The sequence below is a fragment of the Tympanuchus pallidicinctus genome, unplaced genomic scaffold, assembly GCF_026119805.1.
Source record: "Tympanuchus pallidicinctus isolate F22 unplaced genomic scaffold, pur_lepc_1.0 scaffold16, whole genome shotgun sequence".
NCBI lineage: Eukaryota > Metazoa > Chordata > Aves > Galliformes > Phasianidae > Tympanuchus > Tympanuchus pallidicinctus.
Window position 1 is genome coordinate 22147623 of NW_026294679.1, and position 19736 is coordinate 22167358.

General features: G+C 34.9%; 2 protein-coding genes across 7 annotated transcripts in view; one reads left to right on the top strand and one right to left on the bottom strand.

The window, feature by feature from the left end:
• Positions 1 to 19736, top strand: part of RPS24 (ribosomal protein S24) — a 773435-nt gene that overhangs the window by 630769 nt on the left and 122930 nt on the right. Inside the window, exon 1 of one of the 6 annotated variants that reach the window (XR_008205028.1) lies at positions 7463 to 7466. The exons of the other annotated variants lie outside the window; for them this stretch is intronic. The gene's annotated coding sequence lies outside the window, so the exon portion shown is untranslated. Of the gene's footprint in view, positions 1 to 7462; positions 7467 to 19736 lie in introns of those variants that run through there. 6 annotated transcript variants of the gene reach the window in all.
• Positions 1 to 19736, bottom strand: part of DLG5 (discs large MAGUK scaffold protein 5) — a 99280-nt gene that overhangs the window by 15173 nt on the left and 64371 nt on the right. The window contains exons 8-21 of the mRNA XM_052676800.1: positions 16131 to 16361; positions 15204 to 15388; positions 14512 to 14637; positions 13701 to 13833; positions 12411 to 12538; positions 11943 to 12118; positions 11401 to 11504; positions 10942 to 11034; positions 9017 to 10036; positions 7188 to 7326; positions 5155 to 5299; positions 4552 to 4673; positions 3423 to 3512; positions 2489 to 2657 (exon numbers count right to left, since the gene is read on the bottom strand). Of these exons, the coding sequence (XP_052532760.1) occupies positions 2489 to 2657; positions 3423 to 3512; positions 4552 to 4673; positions 5155 to 5299; positions 7188 to 7326; positions 9017 to 10036; positions 10942 to 11034; positions 11401 to 11504; positions 11943 to 12118; positions 12411 to 12538; positions 13701 to 13833; positions 14512 to 14637; positions 15204 to 15388; positions 16131 to 16361 (2861 nt within the window). The remainder of the gene's footprint in view (positions 1 to 2488; positions 2658 to 3422; positions 3513 to 4551; positions 4674 to 5154; positions 5300 to 7187; positions 7327 to 9016; positions 10037 to 10941; positions 11035 to 11400; positions 11505 to 11942; positions 12119 to 12410; positions 12539 to 13700; positions 13834 to 14511; positions 14638 to 15203; positions 15389 to 16130; positions 16362 to 19736) is intronic.

The window sequence follows — 19736 nt, forward strand, 5'->3', positions numbered from 1 at the left end:
CCCTAAGCTGTGCAGACTGTTTCAATTACTTAAATCCTGCTGTTCAGATATCTGATGAGTTAAAGGAAGTTAACTGCTACTAACATATGTAGCAAATGAAGGGTGCCTTTGGAAATAGTAGAATTTGGGGCACATGTGAGGGGAGGGAAGAAGACACAAATTCATAATAAACTATGCTTAATGTTTCACAGTCTTTGAAGGCAAGCATCTGGTAGTCTTCTGCAGCAAGGACATAACAACTTGTCAGTTATTATTGTACAACAGAAAAACTGTCAATTTGAGACAATCTTATCAAATCAACATCACTATTAGAGACAATACCTACCTACCTAAGCCTTTTACTTAATATCACAATGTGATTACATACTAATAGTCCAAAATAAAATTTGTCAAGGTCTAATAGCTGACTGAATACTAGAACTATATTTCTGTTATCTGTCATACCCTTATGTTTCCACCTACCACATGCATTTTCCATTTGGATTGGAATGAGTAAGAATCAAACCCACACAAATTGCACAGGATTGTACCTTAAGATTTTAGTAAATACCAAATGAAAGGCAACTAGTAATGCATATAGTAGGGAAACAAGAATGAAGTAAAACAGAACGGTAGCGTTAAAAATGTATCTTACTTTGGTAAGCAGTGTTTTTAAAATCAAATGAAGCACACTCTTCTACAGTACTCAAACTGCCTGCCAGAATCACTAAATGCTGCTGTTTAGAAATAAGTTGTAATTGATCACATTTCTTTAAATTTTCGTTTAAATTGGTTTTCCTAAAAAAAAAATAAAAATAAAAATAAAAATAAAAATAAAAATAAAAATAAAAATAAAAATTGATCAACAGAACAAACTTTTTTTTAATCTGTATTATATGATATGGGGAAAGGCCAAGCAAATTGCTTATATTCTGTGGGGAGGATAGGTGACAAAAAAACAACCATTTAAAGATGCTATCTAGGCATCATCACACATTTGTTTAGGATACATTTAATTCAGAAATACCTATTTTAATAAGCCTTTGTATTTCTGGGATGTGTGGTTTTTTTCCTGAACAAAATAATATTCTTTTGCAACTGAGGGAGTCATCCAGACTTCTGCTTATACATGGTACACCAAGAATAAAAGGGTTGGAGCCTGACTGTATTTTGACCTTTGGATCAATATTAATAAAAAAATCTTAATTCCCAGAGATTAGAATGTACATTTTGTACTGACAAAGCATTATTAGGATATCAAAAAGCTAGCTTTTGCCACTGAACACTATAAATAATCATTAGTCATGTGAAAAAGATAATAAATTGTGACTTGGAATTTGCAATTGACAAGTAGAACACTCATATAAGAAAACAAATATAGCACAAAAGTCAAAAAGAAGTATAAAAGCATGAAAAACCCACAAAGACCTCTTCCATTCCCTTTCAAAGTTGCACTGCATACAGTATATAGCGTCACTACAATAACTTAGTTACAGATTCTTTTAACTACATAAAAAACATTTCATATAACATTTTATAAATAGCTTTTTATTACTACCAGCAAACTTAGGATACAGAATATCCTTATTCCTTCATTCACATTCTTATAGTCAGTCCTTTTACACAAGTTGGGCAATACAAGACAGTCCTAAAGTCCACATAAATGTAATCTATTTCAGCACATCATAGATCTCTTATACTACCCAGAAGACATTTAGTTGTCTCAGTGTGAAGAAAAGCCTGAAACAGATTTGTGTTTTATTGGCCAATGCTTTGAATTCATACAAACTGTTTCATATATTCAGTCTAGCCAGATAGTGATGTCCAAGACTGATACCATAAACAACAAATCTTGAATGTATTCATAATGAGATGAAAATTCAGTAACAGACAAATTTAACCATCTTAAGAAAACAACATCAGGTTCAAACTGTGCAAGCAGCTATGCAAAGACTTGATGCTATAGCTCTTACTGGTCCAGGTACAGCCAAGAGGATCACAATAGATTATTACGTACGGATATATTCTTGCACTAACCATCTCATTTTTATTTATCTGGCTGAACTGAATCAAGGCAAAGAAGTTAGAGCACATATTGTACAATACTAAGCCAGTTGATATTTAACTATCACATATTACTAGGTATTTTATTTAGTTTTCTAGAGTACAGAACAAGCCTATCATAAATAAGCATCTGAGCTCAAGTGAATGTATCTCAATTTAGACTGTATTTGGCATGGCCATTAATCTAACGTGAAAAAAAGGAAATCTTTATGAAATTCCTTATGTTTCTGAACTGAAGACATAGGTTTTAAAGAAGAAATTTATACAAAGATCTCTATGTACTTTGTAAAGAAAAGAAAAACATTAAGTAACAGGAACTCAAATGCATCTCTGTGCCTTCATATTCATCATTTATATCAACTGTTCACATTCCTTCCAAGCCGATAAATGTACAAGATATCATTGGACACATTCCTATAAAAAGCAAATAATGTGGGGACCTTACCTATCTTTCCTACGTTCTCCAGCAGATACTGGGCTAATGGAAATTCTAGGTAAAGTAGAAAGGGAGTTCTGAGATTGGCTGCTGGCAAAGGAAGATGTTTCCAAGTTAAGAGGTGACTGGGGAGGAGTTATCAAGCTGGGACTGCTACATTCAGAGTGTGACAAAGAGCCTACAAAACCAAATCAAAACAAAAACATAAAATCAAGTTAGGTTTTAGTGTACTGCATTTGTCGTAATTCAGAGATCTACAGAGACATAGGGAATGATACAGTACATATCTGACCAAACCATTTGCTAGCAATCTGGTAGAGCTAAGGGAAGCCAGTCTTCTAACTTCGGTAACTAAATTTAGACTTTGCAAACTCACTGCCCCTAGTGTCTATATAACAAATGTCCTCTATAAACATGCATATACGTACTGCCATTCTCACCATAGAAAGCTGGTACAGAAAAGGAACATTCAGTAGTTTGCTTCCTCTGAAAAAGCTACAAAAAATACATCTCAAATTGCTAATTATGAAACTAAAAAGACCAACTAACAGTTGCCATTTACTGTAATAGAATTTTTAATGTACAATCAGTAATAAAATAGTATGAAAAATAACATTTAAATAATTTTAAAAATACTGTAGGTAATTTCACTGTCAAAACATTTAAGACATCATTACACAAGAAAAGTGCAACCATAAAACACAGCTCAATAGTTACTTTTTTGTTTCATTTTTTCTAGTATGTCATGGCCTAGAATCAACTAACAGAGAGGTTTTTGTTAGATTTTTGCTTTTTGTTAGATTTTTTTTTTAAATTACACTGTATCAAAATACAGATTTTGTAACATTCATAAAATTATTGTATTTAGATTTTTGAGCAACTTCATTTAGTAACTGACAAGGCTTTGAACTGGAAATAGTGAAAATACTACAAATAAAATTACCTCTGTCAGAGCCCATGACGGACCTTGGATATCTTGGCGTTAAAGGGATCTTAATCCTTTCTGTTCTGTACTGCAAGTTACTCGAAGAACCTATTTTTAGAATAACAAAATTATACCTTGCCAAATTTTAAAGGAATAACATGAAAAAAAAACATTTACCCTCTACTTTTTCAATAAGCAGAAAAATGGGTTCTGAATTTCTGCAGAAGCATTAATGATTATTCTCATATACATTGTGTCTAACATACTTCTGATAGTTACATGGTGAGTACAAACAGCGCGGTGCAGTCATACAGTGCATATGTACAGTTCATTCTTCATTGAAAAATATTTAAAATTTTTGATACAACTGCAATTTAACTGAAGTCTAAGCAAGAAACTAACACTTGAGGTTTCTAAGAACCCATGGGCCTTGACAAAAGGTATTTAAAGCATTTTTATTAAATTCTGCTTGGATGAAGACATTATTCCCTGGTACTGTTTCCTAACTGCTGTGACTTTTTGTTGCCGTTGCAGCTACAAAGCTGGCATGCTTTACTCAAATGCAATTATAATAACTGATGGAACTCAGGAACACATACATGCACAAAAAAGGTAGTACGTAATTCAAAGTGAAAAAAAATTCTATAATGTTAAAATGCTTAAACAAAACATACATTTTCTTCAGTTCTATTAAGATACATGTCAGTGTATGTTATGTCAATGTCAATCAAGTAAACACAATTGCAACTATTTCCAACAAGATGATTTACAGCAGGTTATTACTTTTTTGTTCTGGATGCTCTTTCCTTTTCTCGTCTCCACCTCAGTAAACCTCAAATATAATTTGGCTGGACATTCCATCTTCATAAGAATACTTCCAAATAGTAATAGGTTTTGAAATGAGAATTTTGCATCACTCACAAATAATACTTTAAAAGACACTATTAACAGCAAATTAAACAAGGCTACTTCCAGGGAACGCCACTGAGCATAAAACTAGAAAAATGAAGCAAAGAAACTCAGGAAGCCTTTTAGGCTTTGCAAACTTTGGCAATTCTATAAATCATGAAAATAAGGAATTTTCCATTCATTATTATTCTCTTGTATGGAAGAGTCTCACATGAATTAAATCAGAAAAGCAAGTTACCAAGTCTTGCACTGGATGGCAGTGAATTTGAGCCATGAGATGCTCTTGTACGTGGATTTTCAGAGTATTCATTGGAGTGCTTATGACTCAGGTCCAAGCTCAAGCGACCTTGATGCTGGGCACTACATCAAAACAAAAAACAGGGCAACAGTCAGAACTGGGTGAAGTGTCTCAGCAAACAATAAAGTAGCCAACAGACAATTTTGATTATCCTTATCCTGAGTAAAATGAATTCTCCTCTACTTCTCACTTCCTAATTGTCCTGTCATTTTACTAATTAAGACAACTCAGAGAAAAGAGAGCCTAAAGTGCTTTGAAAAAGATGGAAAGACTTCGTTCAAAAGATTAAAACAAACAAACAACAAAACAACAACATTACAAAGTAGTTGATTAAAAAAGCAATTTCTTTTTCAGCATTAGTCAGCAGAAGAGGAGGGAAAGACAAATGATCAGTTTCTGAAAGACATGAAAGCAATTGGCAAATCATGCTATTGAGAAGTTTGAGTCTAATAGTGTTTCACTCCACACTGAACAAACCAGCTACCTGAAGCAATTTCATCCTAACGCGAACAAAAACTTAAGGTGATAGAAAGTTCAAAACACCTGGGATGCAGATGCTGATGGCATATTTGGCTGGCAACGGATGGGCAATTGTTGGTGTGTACTCTGTGGCTCCACGCAGTATAGATGGGATTTCGCATGACTGCAGTTACTGCAGGGCACGGTGCTAAGCTTCTTGGTACAGTACCTGTTTAAGATGACAGAAATACACTCTTACCAACATTACTAGCATATAAATTACAGGTATATTTAATACAGTATATTTAAATAGTTGCATAATTATATATTGTTGTTTACATTTGTGTTTATCTATAATTACAATTTATCACCATATAGGCAAATAATAATTCCATGCTTTTTAAGTACAACGTGGTATTTTGAATCTGGATTATAATTTTCTACCGTCAGTAAATTAAGTGCCTTGGGACTACAGAAAAAAAAATCATTCACATCATTTTTAAATATACCTAAAACACTTTGTTTTCAACTGTTAAACTTCTTTATACAGCAACAAGAATCTCATTTTTCTCTGTATAGTCATCTGCCAGAAACAGAAGTTTTTATTCCGTACTTAAACTATCTGCAGTTAAAACCATTTGACCATTCTTGTTCTTCTGTTGTCTTAGAATCCCACTTCTGACATGTTTGATGGTTTTGGAATACAGTATTTCATATCTATTTATTCAGAAAACGTATTATTTAAGCTGTTCATTGAAATCACTCATCCTTTAGTACTCTATTAGATCAATTTCCTCTCATTTAGAGTATTATAGCATAATACGCTACAGCAAAAAACTTGCATTTCAAGATATATCATCTAATGTAGATTTGATTTGAGTAGGTTATATAACACGAAAGACGGAAACTGATATGAAAAAGAGTAACAAATCACAGAACAAAAGTTTCTTTGAGCTGAGATACAATTGAGCATGTATTTACATTCTGAAAACTGGATGGGACGACTGGGTCTAAAACTGCCCGTTATTCTGTATACACAAGTCATTACCTCTGACATAAACTTCAATAAGTTTGCCATAATTTTGAATCTAAGCAGCAACTTATGGATTGCAGAAAAAATTGAGGGTAAATTCATAAAAATCAAATGTTTTCTTGGACTGAAAATCAAGTATCAAATGTAACTGCTGAAGCTAACTACAATCCACTTGTCAACAGGTCTAACCAGGGCTAACCAAAATGCATCCTGACCGGTTTAAAATAACTGGTGTACAATAACCTTATTAGCTCTTCAAGGCACTCTGTTTAGTCTGTGCCAACTTCAAAGCAGCTAGTTTGGATAACTGAGACAACGTGCTTTCTGTTTTCCATCTTACCTGATCATATTGATTTTTGTGTGAGCTGCTTCTGAGACTCTTCCTCAACAGCTTTGAATCTCAGATACGCTAACTTTTAATCTTTAATTTAGATACACTAAGATCACAACCAATTGGGGCATTCTATCTCATATATCTCAGTTCCCAACAGATAGAGACTAATATGCGACAATTTCTGAATATCAAGTCTTTTTGCTTTGAAGTACTTCAGAATCTGACTGTAGGTAACATGCAGGCTGCATCCACTTACTGTTCACTTTCAAAATATCTGGAAATCTTATTTGTCTCCCTATGCACAGGCTACAAGTTGTTCACCACTAACACATTTGAAATTCCTGTACAACACAGAATCACATGAAACAAATCCTTCAGATGAGAGCTGTTCAGTTTCTTTGATGGCTCTCCAATACATTAGACTTCTTTACAGTCCATAAACTGAAAATATCATGTTCAGATTACAAAAGAACAGAAAAATATGTTTTGTATTTCATATTTCTTTTGCCTTATCTTGACTGATATAGGCAGATTCCTTGCAGCATTCCAAGAAAGTAAATATGAGTTCTTACCTAATTCTAGGGAAGATATTTAGAATATAAGAATGTAACTGAGCTTATTTCTGGAATACAGTAATTTACAGGGTGAAATTTTACAGTTAGTATTCAGGATCTCAGGAAAGAAGTCCATGCTGGACATCTCTGACTTGAGTAAAAAGAGGCACTTGCCGTCCACATCAGCATCACTCACCTGACGACATGCCTCCAGTGTACAAAGTGGAAGACACAAAGCCATCACTATGCCTAGCAGAACGTTTTGGTGAATACAGTGCCCATTCCTGTACCTCTGGAGACAGGTGTTCCTCACTAGCCGGTGTATATTTTTGCACCTATAAAACCAGAAAATTTGATTAAAGGCAGTTGGAGATACAGAAGAAAAAAAACACTTAAATTCCATAGGCAATAATCAATTTCAAATTTTTCAGTATGTATTCCAGAATATGCTTGCCACCACTTAATATGACAAGATATAACATAGTTGTTATATCTTTACTTCATCTTCCACTAGTATTATTCAGTTCTACCCCTTCTTCCTCCAAGCCTCCAGTTGCTACTATTTTGTAAGCTTCTTAGGCCAAAGTTTGAAACTTATCTGATATATTTTCCATCAGTACAGTACACCTGAGTTACACTTCTCCTTCAAAATATTACTATCACAAAATATTTCAAGCTTAGATTGCATTCTTTAGCACATGTACTCCATATTACTTTAGCCACTACTGCAAGTGTTGCCAAATGAGAGCTGGCTAATAAGCCACAAAATATTTTCCTCTAAGTCTGCATAATGACATCATCAACATAATGATACATGTTGTGGAGCCATTGTAGTTTATGTTCTGCATGCAGTGAACAGACACTGGTGTCAGCCATTCTCCCTAGCTTTGTACCATCAACAAACTTGAGGAAGGTGCATTCTATCCCTTCACCCAGGTCACTGATGAAAATGTTGAGCAAGACCACACCCAGACTTAGCGTGGTTTTAGTACACAAAGACCATTCCATCAAAATCATTTTCAGAGTGAATGGTCTCAACTCAGAGGCACAATACCATCACTGTTCTCTAGTCAACAATTTTAGAGTTAAATCCCTCATTACTTTCTTAGATACTGGAGAGAAACTAAGGGAGCTGGAAAAACAAAAAAAAAAACAACACAGAACTCAGACTTAATTTAACCCTAGAGATGGAAATGTGCAAATACCTCAAGTAACCTTAAAAAAAAAAAAAAAAAAAAAAAAGAATTTCTAAGTCTATAATATAATTTTGTTTTTCTCCATAGACCAATACTTATATGATTATTCTGGCATAGCAAGGTACAGAGCAGGAAAGGTAAAGAAAATGATATTCTAAGTTCTTTTGATGTTGATTAGATGCAAGGAAAAATAACTCTTTAAAACTTGAGATTTCAGGTGGCAAATACACATTGCACTTTTTTTCCAAACTGAACAAACCTGAGATGGTGGACCCAAAACTTCATTTTATGTGGTCACTTAAACAGGCTAGTCATCCTAGATCACAGAGAATTTTTTCTCGACCTTCCCTGGTAGGATGTTACCCAAAATCTCCACAGTCAAATTTGTTTAAACAAATGACAGGCCTACTTTGAACAATGTTGCTAAATCATATTCTTATAAACAGTCCATCTTTATAGTGCAATGAGTATATTGCTCTGCCAATTTCAGATTACATTAGCACTTATGTAGACGGACAAAATAAAAAACGTCACTATGAATGGTAAATCTTTTTCCCCTAATCTGTAGATTTGAGCCAAAGAGATTTCTGAAGCCTTTGGGTAAGCTCCTACTTACAGGAAAGAGCACTGATCCTCCACAGAAAACAGTGAAAATCAAAATGGAGTTACAAAATAGAACCCAATCATTCTGTTTGGTGGCCTTGTATTTTGTGATACTTGCAACAATTGAAGGAGTAGCTCCTCAAGGGACTTAGATTTTGTGAACGGGCTTCGTATTCACATCAAAGCCAAAAAAAAAACCCAACAGATTTTCATAGCAAAATTTTACCTGAAGCGCAGGATTAGGAATGGGCATAGGGGCCATTTTATGTCTCAGAGCAGGAGCAGATTTTGGCCTTGGCCTTTTTATCTCTGGCTCTTCAACTCTTTGAAAGCCGATGTCATCTTCACAGGATTTCCTTGAGGAGAGATGAGTACAGTCAATTCCCTCCTCACGATAATAATTTCCAGCATTCCTGTTGCGTCCCTTGAGAGTAGCAGAGTCTTGTTTAAGTGCCAAGGAAACTGGAGCTTGGGCAGTGGCTGGGCTGGTAGGTGGTGATCCAGTTGTTACTGTAGACTCTGAAGCAGAGCTTGCCTGCTGTTTATGTTTAAATTTGATGGAGTCACTTCTCTTAGGAGGAGTTGGAGGAGTTGAAGCCACTTCAGCTTTTGATGGCTGAGGTGAATGGCCTGTCACCTGATTTGGAGAAAGGTACTCTGGCTTAGGAGGAGTTGGTGGCCTTTTGAAAGTATCAGGATCAAAGATAGATTTCCTTTGTTTTGGCTTTTTGTACACAGAAAACTTTTCTGTTTCTGCTGCTGAGATATTAACCATGACTTTCGGCCAGGTACCACCACTATGCTTAGTACCATGTCCTTTGTCAAATGTAGTCTCAACCACCATACAGTCATTATCTGTAGGTTCATAAGGCAGCCTCCTGTTGTCCAAGTCAACAACTCCATAGCCTCGGTCCCCATATGTCTCTGGGTTGAAGGAGCTGAGACTATGTTCTGAATTACTGTGGCAACTGTGCACTGTGTTCCTATGAGAGTCTACTCGTAACGTGTTGTTAGGGAAGGGTTTGTGATCACAAAATGAACGACTGCCCTGATCATTCTGGTCTTTCTTGACATCCATGATGTCTGGATTGAAAATGTCAGTCTGTGTTGAGCTGTTGAGTTTCAGATTTCTTTTGTTTTGGGCTTGTATTTCTGATGCATGAACCCTACAATTTGATATTTTTTCTGAATCCTTCAGATTTTCAAATATATTTTGACCACTCCAAGACGAACTCTGAGGAAAAACCTAAAAAAGAACCAACAAAAATTAAAAACACAACAACAATAACCTACTACATAACCTTAACTAAGTCTGATTTCTATTTAATTTCTGCTTAGCACAAATTATATTCTAGTCTTCTTTATTTACTTCAACCTGAATCTGCATATGTGTGGATACATTTGGGAAAAATTTAATAAAAGTCTTGCAGATTCAAAGCAAAAGATGGATAAAATGAAGCCAGATTTTTCTCTGAAACAATTTCAAAAGGGCAAATCTACATGGTGGCAGAAGCACTGAGCAAACAGCAAAAGGACCTCAACACCACTTCTATTTCTGTTCAATGACACTAGTAATCATCTTTCATTGCCCACTGCTTCACAAACATTTTTTTTTCAGTTTCTTAAAAACTCACGCTCTCACAAGCTGGAATTATCACTGACTGAACCTTTTTGACAGGTCCAGTGTAATGGGATTCTAACCGAAACAATATTTTTATAACACTAAGTTTGAAAAAGAGCTAGTACTTATCCCTGATGATAGAGTTCAGTTTTCTGTGCAACTCCCTCCTGGCCAACAGTAAACTATAGTCAGGAAGCAATTTATCTTTCACAAACAAAACTGCTGCAGCAGTTTTGAAGTAGAAAGCAGTAAGAAAGAAACAACTGTGCTGACAGTCATTTAGTGTGACCAGCAAAGAAATGGGGAAAAAAAATACGAGCAATAAATAAATTCTATTTCCTACCAGAAGGCACAATGTCCTTACTCTGGAAATAACTATTTAGTGTACCATCACTGAAATACATCCAGATGATCTTGTTATTAGCAAAGACTTTCCCATGGTGATATATTCATTTTTAATACACTCTTTCCTTAAGAAGTAAGATAAATCTGTTAAAGAAAATTCTGCAAGTTTAGCTTTTCCTACTCACCTTCAATAATGACAGAGTAAGGGAATCCCTGCAGTTTCGTAACAAAGCTTCACATTCATTAAGTGACTTATTATCTAGTGCAATGCCATTGATCTACATATAAAACAAAACAAAACAAACAAAAAAAAACAAAAAACAAAACACAATTGAGATACATAAAATGAAAGCAGCAGATGGAGAACACCTAAACGTATTGCCTCTGAGAGAGGGAAAGCACGGTTTTGTGTGTCATGCACATAACTGAAGTCAGGTTGACTATATCATGCATTTACCTGTTCTCCACCAGAAGCTTAGTCTCCTACATATTTTTATTTCTAGTAGAGATACTATTTAGTAACACTTGTTTGATTACGTTAGACTTTATGCATTTGTACGTCCGTAGTAATGACATTTTGTCTCACAGGAGCTCATAAATCATAAATAAAAAAATACAAATCAGAAGAACGTATTCAGACTTACAGCAATTATTCTGTCTCCCACAGTAAGGGAACCCTCTTTGGCAGCTGGGCTTCCAGGCACAACAGCAGCAACAAATATTCCATTTTCTAGACTTACTCCACTATCTGAAATTCACAAAATAAACATTAATTTACTCCTGCAATTCAAATAACTACACATGTGACCTGCATACAGGATTAAGAAATATAACTACCAAAGCAAATGAGATCTCAATCTCTAACAACCCTTCCAAAGAAAGGCAAAAACATGAAAATAGAGATTTGGAGTATCCCAGAACTTAATGTGATTATACACACTAGGACTGACTGGTTGGTTTAGCTTTGTAGAAGTGTGAAAATAAAATTCATTATATTTATGGAATAAACCTATCACAAATATGATCATTCTTAGTTTGATGACAACAATTCATGAAAATCACTATCTAGTAGGTAGTAACAGCTGAAATGAGTTTTAAATAGAAGCTCAGAACATGTACTTCAATTTCAAGACATTGTTGGATGGACAAATGGGTACCATTTACATCCAGCCTTCATATCCATTACCTTTATGCCCAGAAACATTGATGTGAAGTGGTGTTATCACTCGTCCACCCAAGGACTTCCTTCTTCGAACCACCATGTTAATAACACCTCCTCCATTTAAGACAGCTTTTATAACTTGCTTTTTATCCTTATTAGTAAGATCGACATCATTTATCTTCAGCAACCAATCATTTACTCTGGCAGATAAATACAAATAGGAAGAAGTCGCTGTTACAAGCATGCTGGATGTAGCACATACATAACATTCAGGAAAATGGATACAATGGAATTGATATCTTAAAATGCTAATCCTCAATTATCTAAATATTTTAGGTATTGGTCTTGTCAGTGCCATTTCCTCATCAATATTACTAAGGTAGACATGGTCAATTATAAAAAAAGAAATAGTCAAAACTGAAGACTTTGTAATATGCTCAATATTTTGTTTATGATTAACAAAAAGACATGCCTTCCAAAGTAAAACCCTACCTTAATCGACCATCCACAACACTTCCTTTGTCTACTTTGGTAACAAAGATCCCACAATCTCCAGGGAGGTATGGTTCATTTACACCTTCTGCCACATCAAAACCAAGTGCTTTCAAGTCCATATCATCCTAATAAAAAATATTAACAAGAGACTCAATTGTACTGACAATTACATTGTGCCTTTGCCTGCTCACAAGAGGCATTTCTTTAAGCTTGTCCTATGTCCTCATATTTACAAAGTATCTTTTATGGGTAAATTCTTGTATTTTTTACTTCAGTATATAAGCTCACAGTTTCATCGGGCATTAGACCATAGGGCATTAGGACAATCATTCATAGATCATAGTATCATTGTACTAAGTAAATATTATTTCTCCCATTTTTGAGCTGAGTGATAATGCAGAATACTGGCATAAGCAGACAGGTGGTGCTGAAGCAAAAATAAAGTGATTTAGACTTATTCACTTCCATAATCTCCACACAGAAATTAAAATGCTGGTAAGGTCAACAAGGATTTCCTCATGTATCCTATCAAGGTTGGCACAATATCATTACTACAATTTGATGCCTAGATGCTGTTGTAAGTGAAAGACAGCGTGGAAGACTGTATGTATGCATGTTCTACAGGGTCAAAAAATGACCTCTAGCAAACAGTGAGCCGCATCTATCAAAAATTTTAATTAGAAAATGATACACATCTTGAATAAAGAACAGTGAAATATGAACTCCAGACTACAAAGAGGAAAAACAAAATGAAATTATACAATTAGAATAATAAAAGGATGAAGAAGTTTTCTTCACGGTGTAGCATCCTTTCAACACAGAAGTCTAAACTGAAGGGCAATGCTGCACTAAAATAATGTTCATTAAATTTTACTGCCATATCTGAGTAGGAAGAGGTGAAATAGTTTCACGTTAGTGCTTAACTATTCCATGCACAGATAATAAATGATGTTGCCTTCTAAAGTAGGTGCCATTGCATCTTAAGCTTGTGCCAAATTACTGCCATTTCTGTGATAAATCACCGATTTTAAGAATACAGGATTTAACTTTGCAAGAGAGAGAACTATTTTTATTTATTCTCAGTATGAAAAAAAGAAAAAGTTTGTACGTTAATAACTTGTTTTTGTCAACTTGTTTCATCTAGATGTTATTTGAAATGTGCCTGGCTCCCATCACTAAAGAGAATTTAAAAAAAAAAAAAAACCAATGCATATAGCATCAAGATGTTATAATAGACTTCAAAATTGATCAGTATACAAAATAATGCAGTTAGCATCTTTGACTCACTCTGTCTTTTTCAAATTCCACTACTTCTGTTTCCCATTCCAGAGAATCTGTGTCTATGGCTGAGTCATGGGAACTATGGGCCATCAGTTGACGGAATCTGGCCTCCTTTTCCAACTGATTCTCCATCTTCTCTCTAAGGAAATAAAATACTTATATACACAGAGAAGCCCTTTAAAAAAAATGACGCATAACACTATAATTGTGAGATGTTTTCTTAGTAAAAAAATCCAAGCTGCGCCAGAAAGCTGCCCTCTGCTTCTATTTTTCCAGTATCCTTTGGCTACTGCTGAATATTTTCATTTTCTATATATCATGCTAACTCACTTTAACTTTTTTGTTTTTTGCATTGCTTTTGTATGGCTGTCATGTACAACTAGAATTCCTACATAACTCTTCCAAACTGCATCTAATTTACCCTCAGATGAATCGCAACAGTACGCTTACAGGTGCACATAATATCAAAAGCAAAATCTTCTCAACAAATCATTGACAGAACATATAATGTTTTGTTTTTTTTTTTGTTTTTTTTTTTTGCATTCATAAACTAAGGAGATTACAGTTGAGAGGAACTAAACTGCAATTAATCCAACTTCAGTGAAAGAGTTCATTGAAATGTATCTCCACAGTAAAAGGCTTAAAAATCTTTCTCATTAATATGATAAAACAGTTAAAATTGGAGGACTTAGAACCTCATACTTCCACATAAGTGAAAACAATTCTAGTGACATATTGCTCATTCACAGTCGCAATTAATGAACCAAAGTTTTTTATCACAAAGATTCCACAGATTTTAATATATCCTACAACATACTTCAGTTCCTTCAGTTCACGCACTGCATCATTTTTCTGCTTCCTCATGTCATCCAGATTGCGAAGAGCTTCAGCCAAGTCACTCACAGCTCGGTCTCTCTCCCTCCGTAAGTTGTCACACAGAGTCCTTTAAAAGCAAAAAAGTAGTTTCACAAAATCTCAGAAAAAAAAAAAAATGAAGCGGAAAAAATTACATTCTCCATACTTTATGAAAAAGCTTGTCAGGACAACTGAAGCTTTCTTCACCTCTTACAATACTTTATTTTTACTGATCTTCTTTAGAACAGAAAAAAATTCCAGTGAAATTTTTTCCCTTAATTCCTTACATGTGTCTAATAACAAGATAGGTATCCTTTGTCAGATATCCCCAAAGGTAAATAATTATTTGAAGGACTGTAGCCATAGCAAAGTATATCAGGACTAAAACAAGCCTTCATTTGTCATTCGTAGCCAGCAGTCTGATAGGCTCTCTGATATTTACTTACAGACATGTTATGGTGATAAAAGAACAGACAAAACAAAATGTCTGGTAACATGCTCTCAACTTCAAACAAACAAATCCACTGATAGTTAATGCACAAGTTCCAACCAGTTAAAAAAATTGCAAGCAAAATCCAATAAGTCCTAGAACTTCAATAGCTGCACAGAAGGTATTACAATGTATCTGTCATGTACCAGCTAACATTTATTTACCGTATACTTTCCCTTTCTGCAACAATCTTATCTCGCTCTTGGAAAGCCCAGTCTCTTCTGCACTTGGCTACTTCTGCTTCCTGGACAGCTTCCTTTAGTTCTTGTGACATAGCCTCATATTGTTTCCGAAGCATTTCAATTTCTTTGTTTGCTCTTTCTATGTCTAAGGTAGCAGAATCTTGTATCTAAATTAAGAAACATAGGTAAGGATTTTAGGCACAACTTTTAGGTACTCACTATTTACTGGGACAACAATTTCCACAAATAAGAATCTCACTTCAAAATAACATCAATGAACACATTATATTTCTGAGGTAACACACCATGCTTATATCCTGCTCTGCTTAATACACAAGATCCTTCAAGAATATTTAGTAATTTGATACACTATTATGAGTAGTTATAATACAGATTTCCTGCACTAATGTCTGTTAACTGCCCTGGGACTATGCTCTCCCTCTCTGTCTACAGAGAGAGATACAGATATACCGTCTTCATAATAAGAATGCGTACAAATTAAAACATTTACAATCATATTTCATTTAACTTTGGTTATTACATGCTAAAACCAGCTAACGTTCTGAACTGGTCACAGGCATGAACACCATACAGTATAGAGGGCATCAAGCCTACCAGCAGGTAATAAGCTGCGAAGAAACCTGCTGTGTTACAATATTTTATTGACTTTATGTATTTTTTAATTTAAAAAAATAAACCAAAACAAAAAAAGCCCTGAAACTTAACATGAAGTGTGACTGTATATCACTATTTCTTAAAGAAGATACATACATTTATACAAATATCTTCTACAGTGACTCCAGGCAAAGGAAAAAACACCCAGAATGCCCAGATTTTGATCAAGTCTCATTAAAATAACTGATTCCTAATAGCTAAGAAGGAAAAGTCATCAGTAAACAACTGCAATACCTGACGGGCTTGATAGTATTCCCTTAATAGATGGTCCCTTTGGATTATGGCTTCTGTTCTCTCTTTCCTGGCAACATCTCTTTCTTCCTTCACTGTCTCTATATCCTTGCAAGCTTGATCAAGCTCCTTCTGGGCCTCAGCTTTGTCCTTCACTTCATGACAGTATTTTTCCAGCAACTCATTCCTCTCACAAATTGCTCGATCTCTTTCCACTAAAGCTGAGTTCAGCTCCTAAAACAAGATCCATTGTTCCCAGCAGGTTAAGCACAGAAGGAATCAGTTCATCTTTTCAACTGCATATACACTGATACTTTAAAATCCTAGAGAGTCTGCAACAAACATTCTGAAAAAGGGAGCAGAATAAGACTGCACTTACATTACATACAAGAAGTATTAGCAAAGAATATTAAGTGTGGTACTACAGGTTTCACATCACCAGCATGTCTAGCAAATTGATTTGACAGAACAAAGAAGAAATACATTAAGTAATATGTGTCTCATGAATGACTTGCAGTACATTTCATGTACGTGTTCAACTGCTGAGGACTAGAAACAAGAAATAGGTATTTTAGTATGTTTCTATAAAGAGTGAGGCATTGAAACAGTTGAATTTCAGATTTTTAGGTGCTCCAACTTTCTAGGAACATTCAGCAAGAGCTACAAAGAAGCCTTTCTATATAAAGACACTCTTTTGAGCTGGAAAGCATTTATATTTTTATTTTAAAAAATTTATCAAAGATAGCTGACATCTGAAAAGCAAAGGCAGAAAAGCGTCCAATGTGTAAAGATAGAAAGACAAGAAAGGCATCATGCCACATTCTCTACTTTACCCTGTGATTCGCATAGAATAAAATTGTATATTTAAAGCATAGAAGACAATTATTATATAATTGGTTTTGTGTTACAACATCTAATTAAGGCTATTCAAGTTGTTAAAACAGTTCTGTAATTGCTTTAAAACAGGTAATTTTGTGCTAAAGCAGCAGGTAAGTTGTAGAATCAATGTTTCAGCTTGTGAATTTTGAAGATATCATTGAATCTCAATTAACAGAGAACTCAAGCTTGGGTTTTGGGTTTTTTTGTTGTTCTGTTTGCTTGTATATTTTTGACTTAACATCAGTAAAAGCTTTAGTTGCTCAATAAATGAAGAGAGAAATTCCCAACCCATATGGTCATGCAAACAAATTTCAGTAATGAAAGCAACATTTTGCACAGTTTAACTATTGTGCAACCAAGCACATGTCTTAAACTCACACTAAAATATTAATTCTTTTGTAGCATGCAGCAGAGGAGAAAGTCACCACAGTATCAAGAGAGAAGACCCTTAATTGAAGAAGAATCTAAGGTACTCTACAATGATTGGGAAAAAAGCCCAGAACATTCTGCCATAGTTTATTCCAGCATGCTTGGTATAAACTATGTGAAGAAGAGTAGTTGTTGCCTCCAGTGGTCAGTAGTAAAATTTCACTTCTGTCTTTTCCTGTGACAACTGCACAGAACTACAACATGACAGCATAAACTATCAGCCATTTAGCACTGGTAAGAGCAGATACTGTTATGAAACACTACAGTGCTTTGATTTTAATAAAGCTGTAAAATGGTAAGTTAGCCTTATGTTTGAAGCAGTTTTTGCATTTGAAAATGATACAATAATCTCATATAGGACAAAACACAACAGCTCTATTAAACAGAAGGGAAGGCTGACTGCCAATAGTTTTGAATTTAGACATTAAATTAGGAAACAGACTCAATCAGTAACTGCTCACAATGAAATATTTAAAAATAATTCCTCCATTTCAGCAGCTTTTACATTTCTTCTGGACAAAAGGTAAACATACACAAGCTTCACAAAAGGAACTACATTTAAAACCTAAATGTGCTACCACAACCATTTACTGAGTATGGGGTAATGGCATGTAAAGCTGCTGTACAGCAGAAGGAGGCACAATTTGGCAAGCACCAGAGCAACCAGTTTCATATAGGAAAATCCTGCCTACACAGGGACATCTTGTGGGATACTACTTGAAATGATTACTTGATTGATAACTTTTTTCGACCTTTTCAACACCTGCCTTGCCAGAGCTAGAAAATCCCTTATCCACCAAATGCAACTGCAGCAAGCCAATACAATGTTCCAATACAGGAACATACCTGATCACAAGCACAAGAGTCACAGCTACAGGAAAGGAAAAACAAGAATGAAAAGAAAACTCATAATTGTGGCATTTTACACAATTTAGCACAATACAGAGTTATTTCAGCTTTCTGATGGGCCTGTTCTGGGGAGTGAAGAAAAATGCATGTCTGCAGCCTCTCAGTATCTCATTCACCAGTCCTAAGCTCTTTCCATTCTTTCTCAACCAGCCATTCAAGATGGCCATTTTAGTAGGAGGGAACACACATGTATTTTAAATCTTCTCTCCTTTTTATGGAAGTACTTTGGAAAACTACCCACAGTGCCAGGAAAAAATACCAGGATTATTTGAAGCAGGTGTGCAAGAGAACTACCACTGCCATCAGTATTTTCAAGCTCAGGGAGGGTAGATTCAGGTTAGATAAAAGGAAAAAAACTTTTACAATGAGGGTGTTGAGGCAGTGGGACAGGTTGTCTGGTGATGTGGTTGATGCCCCATGCTTGGAGACTTCTAAGGTGAGGTTGGATAAGGCCTTGGGCAACCTGATCTAGCTACAGCGCCCCTGTTCATCGTGGGGGAGCTGGACTAGATGGCCCTTAGAGGTCCCTTCCAAGTCTAAGGGATTCTATGATTCTATCCCTTACTAGCTACTCTGATTCCACTGAAATTAATATAAAAATTTTCTATTGGTTTACTAGCTTTGATTAAAGTAGAACAGGTACAAAACATGATTTTATAAAACCTCACTGTACAAGTTAAGACGTGTAGCAAGGTAATTTTGAATTCTTAAACCGAGAAATTAATTATTTTTAAAAACTCTTATGCCATGCATCCACATTAAGCCCCTTAAGAGTGTAATTTAAGAAAAAAGCTCCATGCCTTCAATTTAATAAAGAGCATTTTGTTTCCCTGTAACGTTATGGAAGAAAAAAAGGTAAAATGAAATCTACAGACAATGGAATACATGCACTTGTATGTATTTGATGCTAAATTAAATATTTCTAATAAAAACAGTGAAGTGCTTACAGGGCAGACAAAATGAAACAACAGTAGCAAGCTGTGTTTCAAAAATTTTAGCAGCATTGTTATAATGTATTTGTATTATAAACACTTCAAGAACATACTGCTGAAAGAAGTCCAGGTTTTGCATACTTCAAGTTATACATCAATTCAAGTGAAAACTATTATCTTCAAAATATCCTTTAATCCTTCAAGTGAAAGCAAAGTAGGAGTGAAAGTGAGTAAAAATATGTCTATCAGTGAAGGCTTTGCATAAATATTGAGACTTTCTATCACATAACGTCTTAAGTCAGAGTAAAGGGTATCCAGTGGTTCCTCTGGAGTTTAAAACAATGAATGTTGAGAACTATTTATTTATTTTTAATAGATATTGTTACTTATGAAGTCTGTAAGGTGAACTTAATACAGGAGAGCTTTATAATGAGCAGAAGAAAGTTAAGCCAAGTAAAGA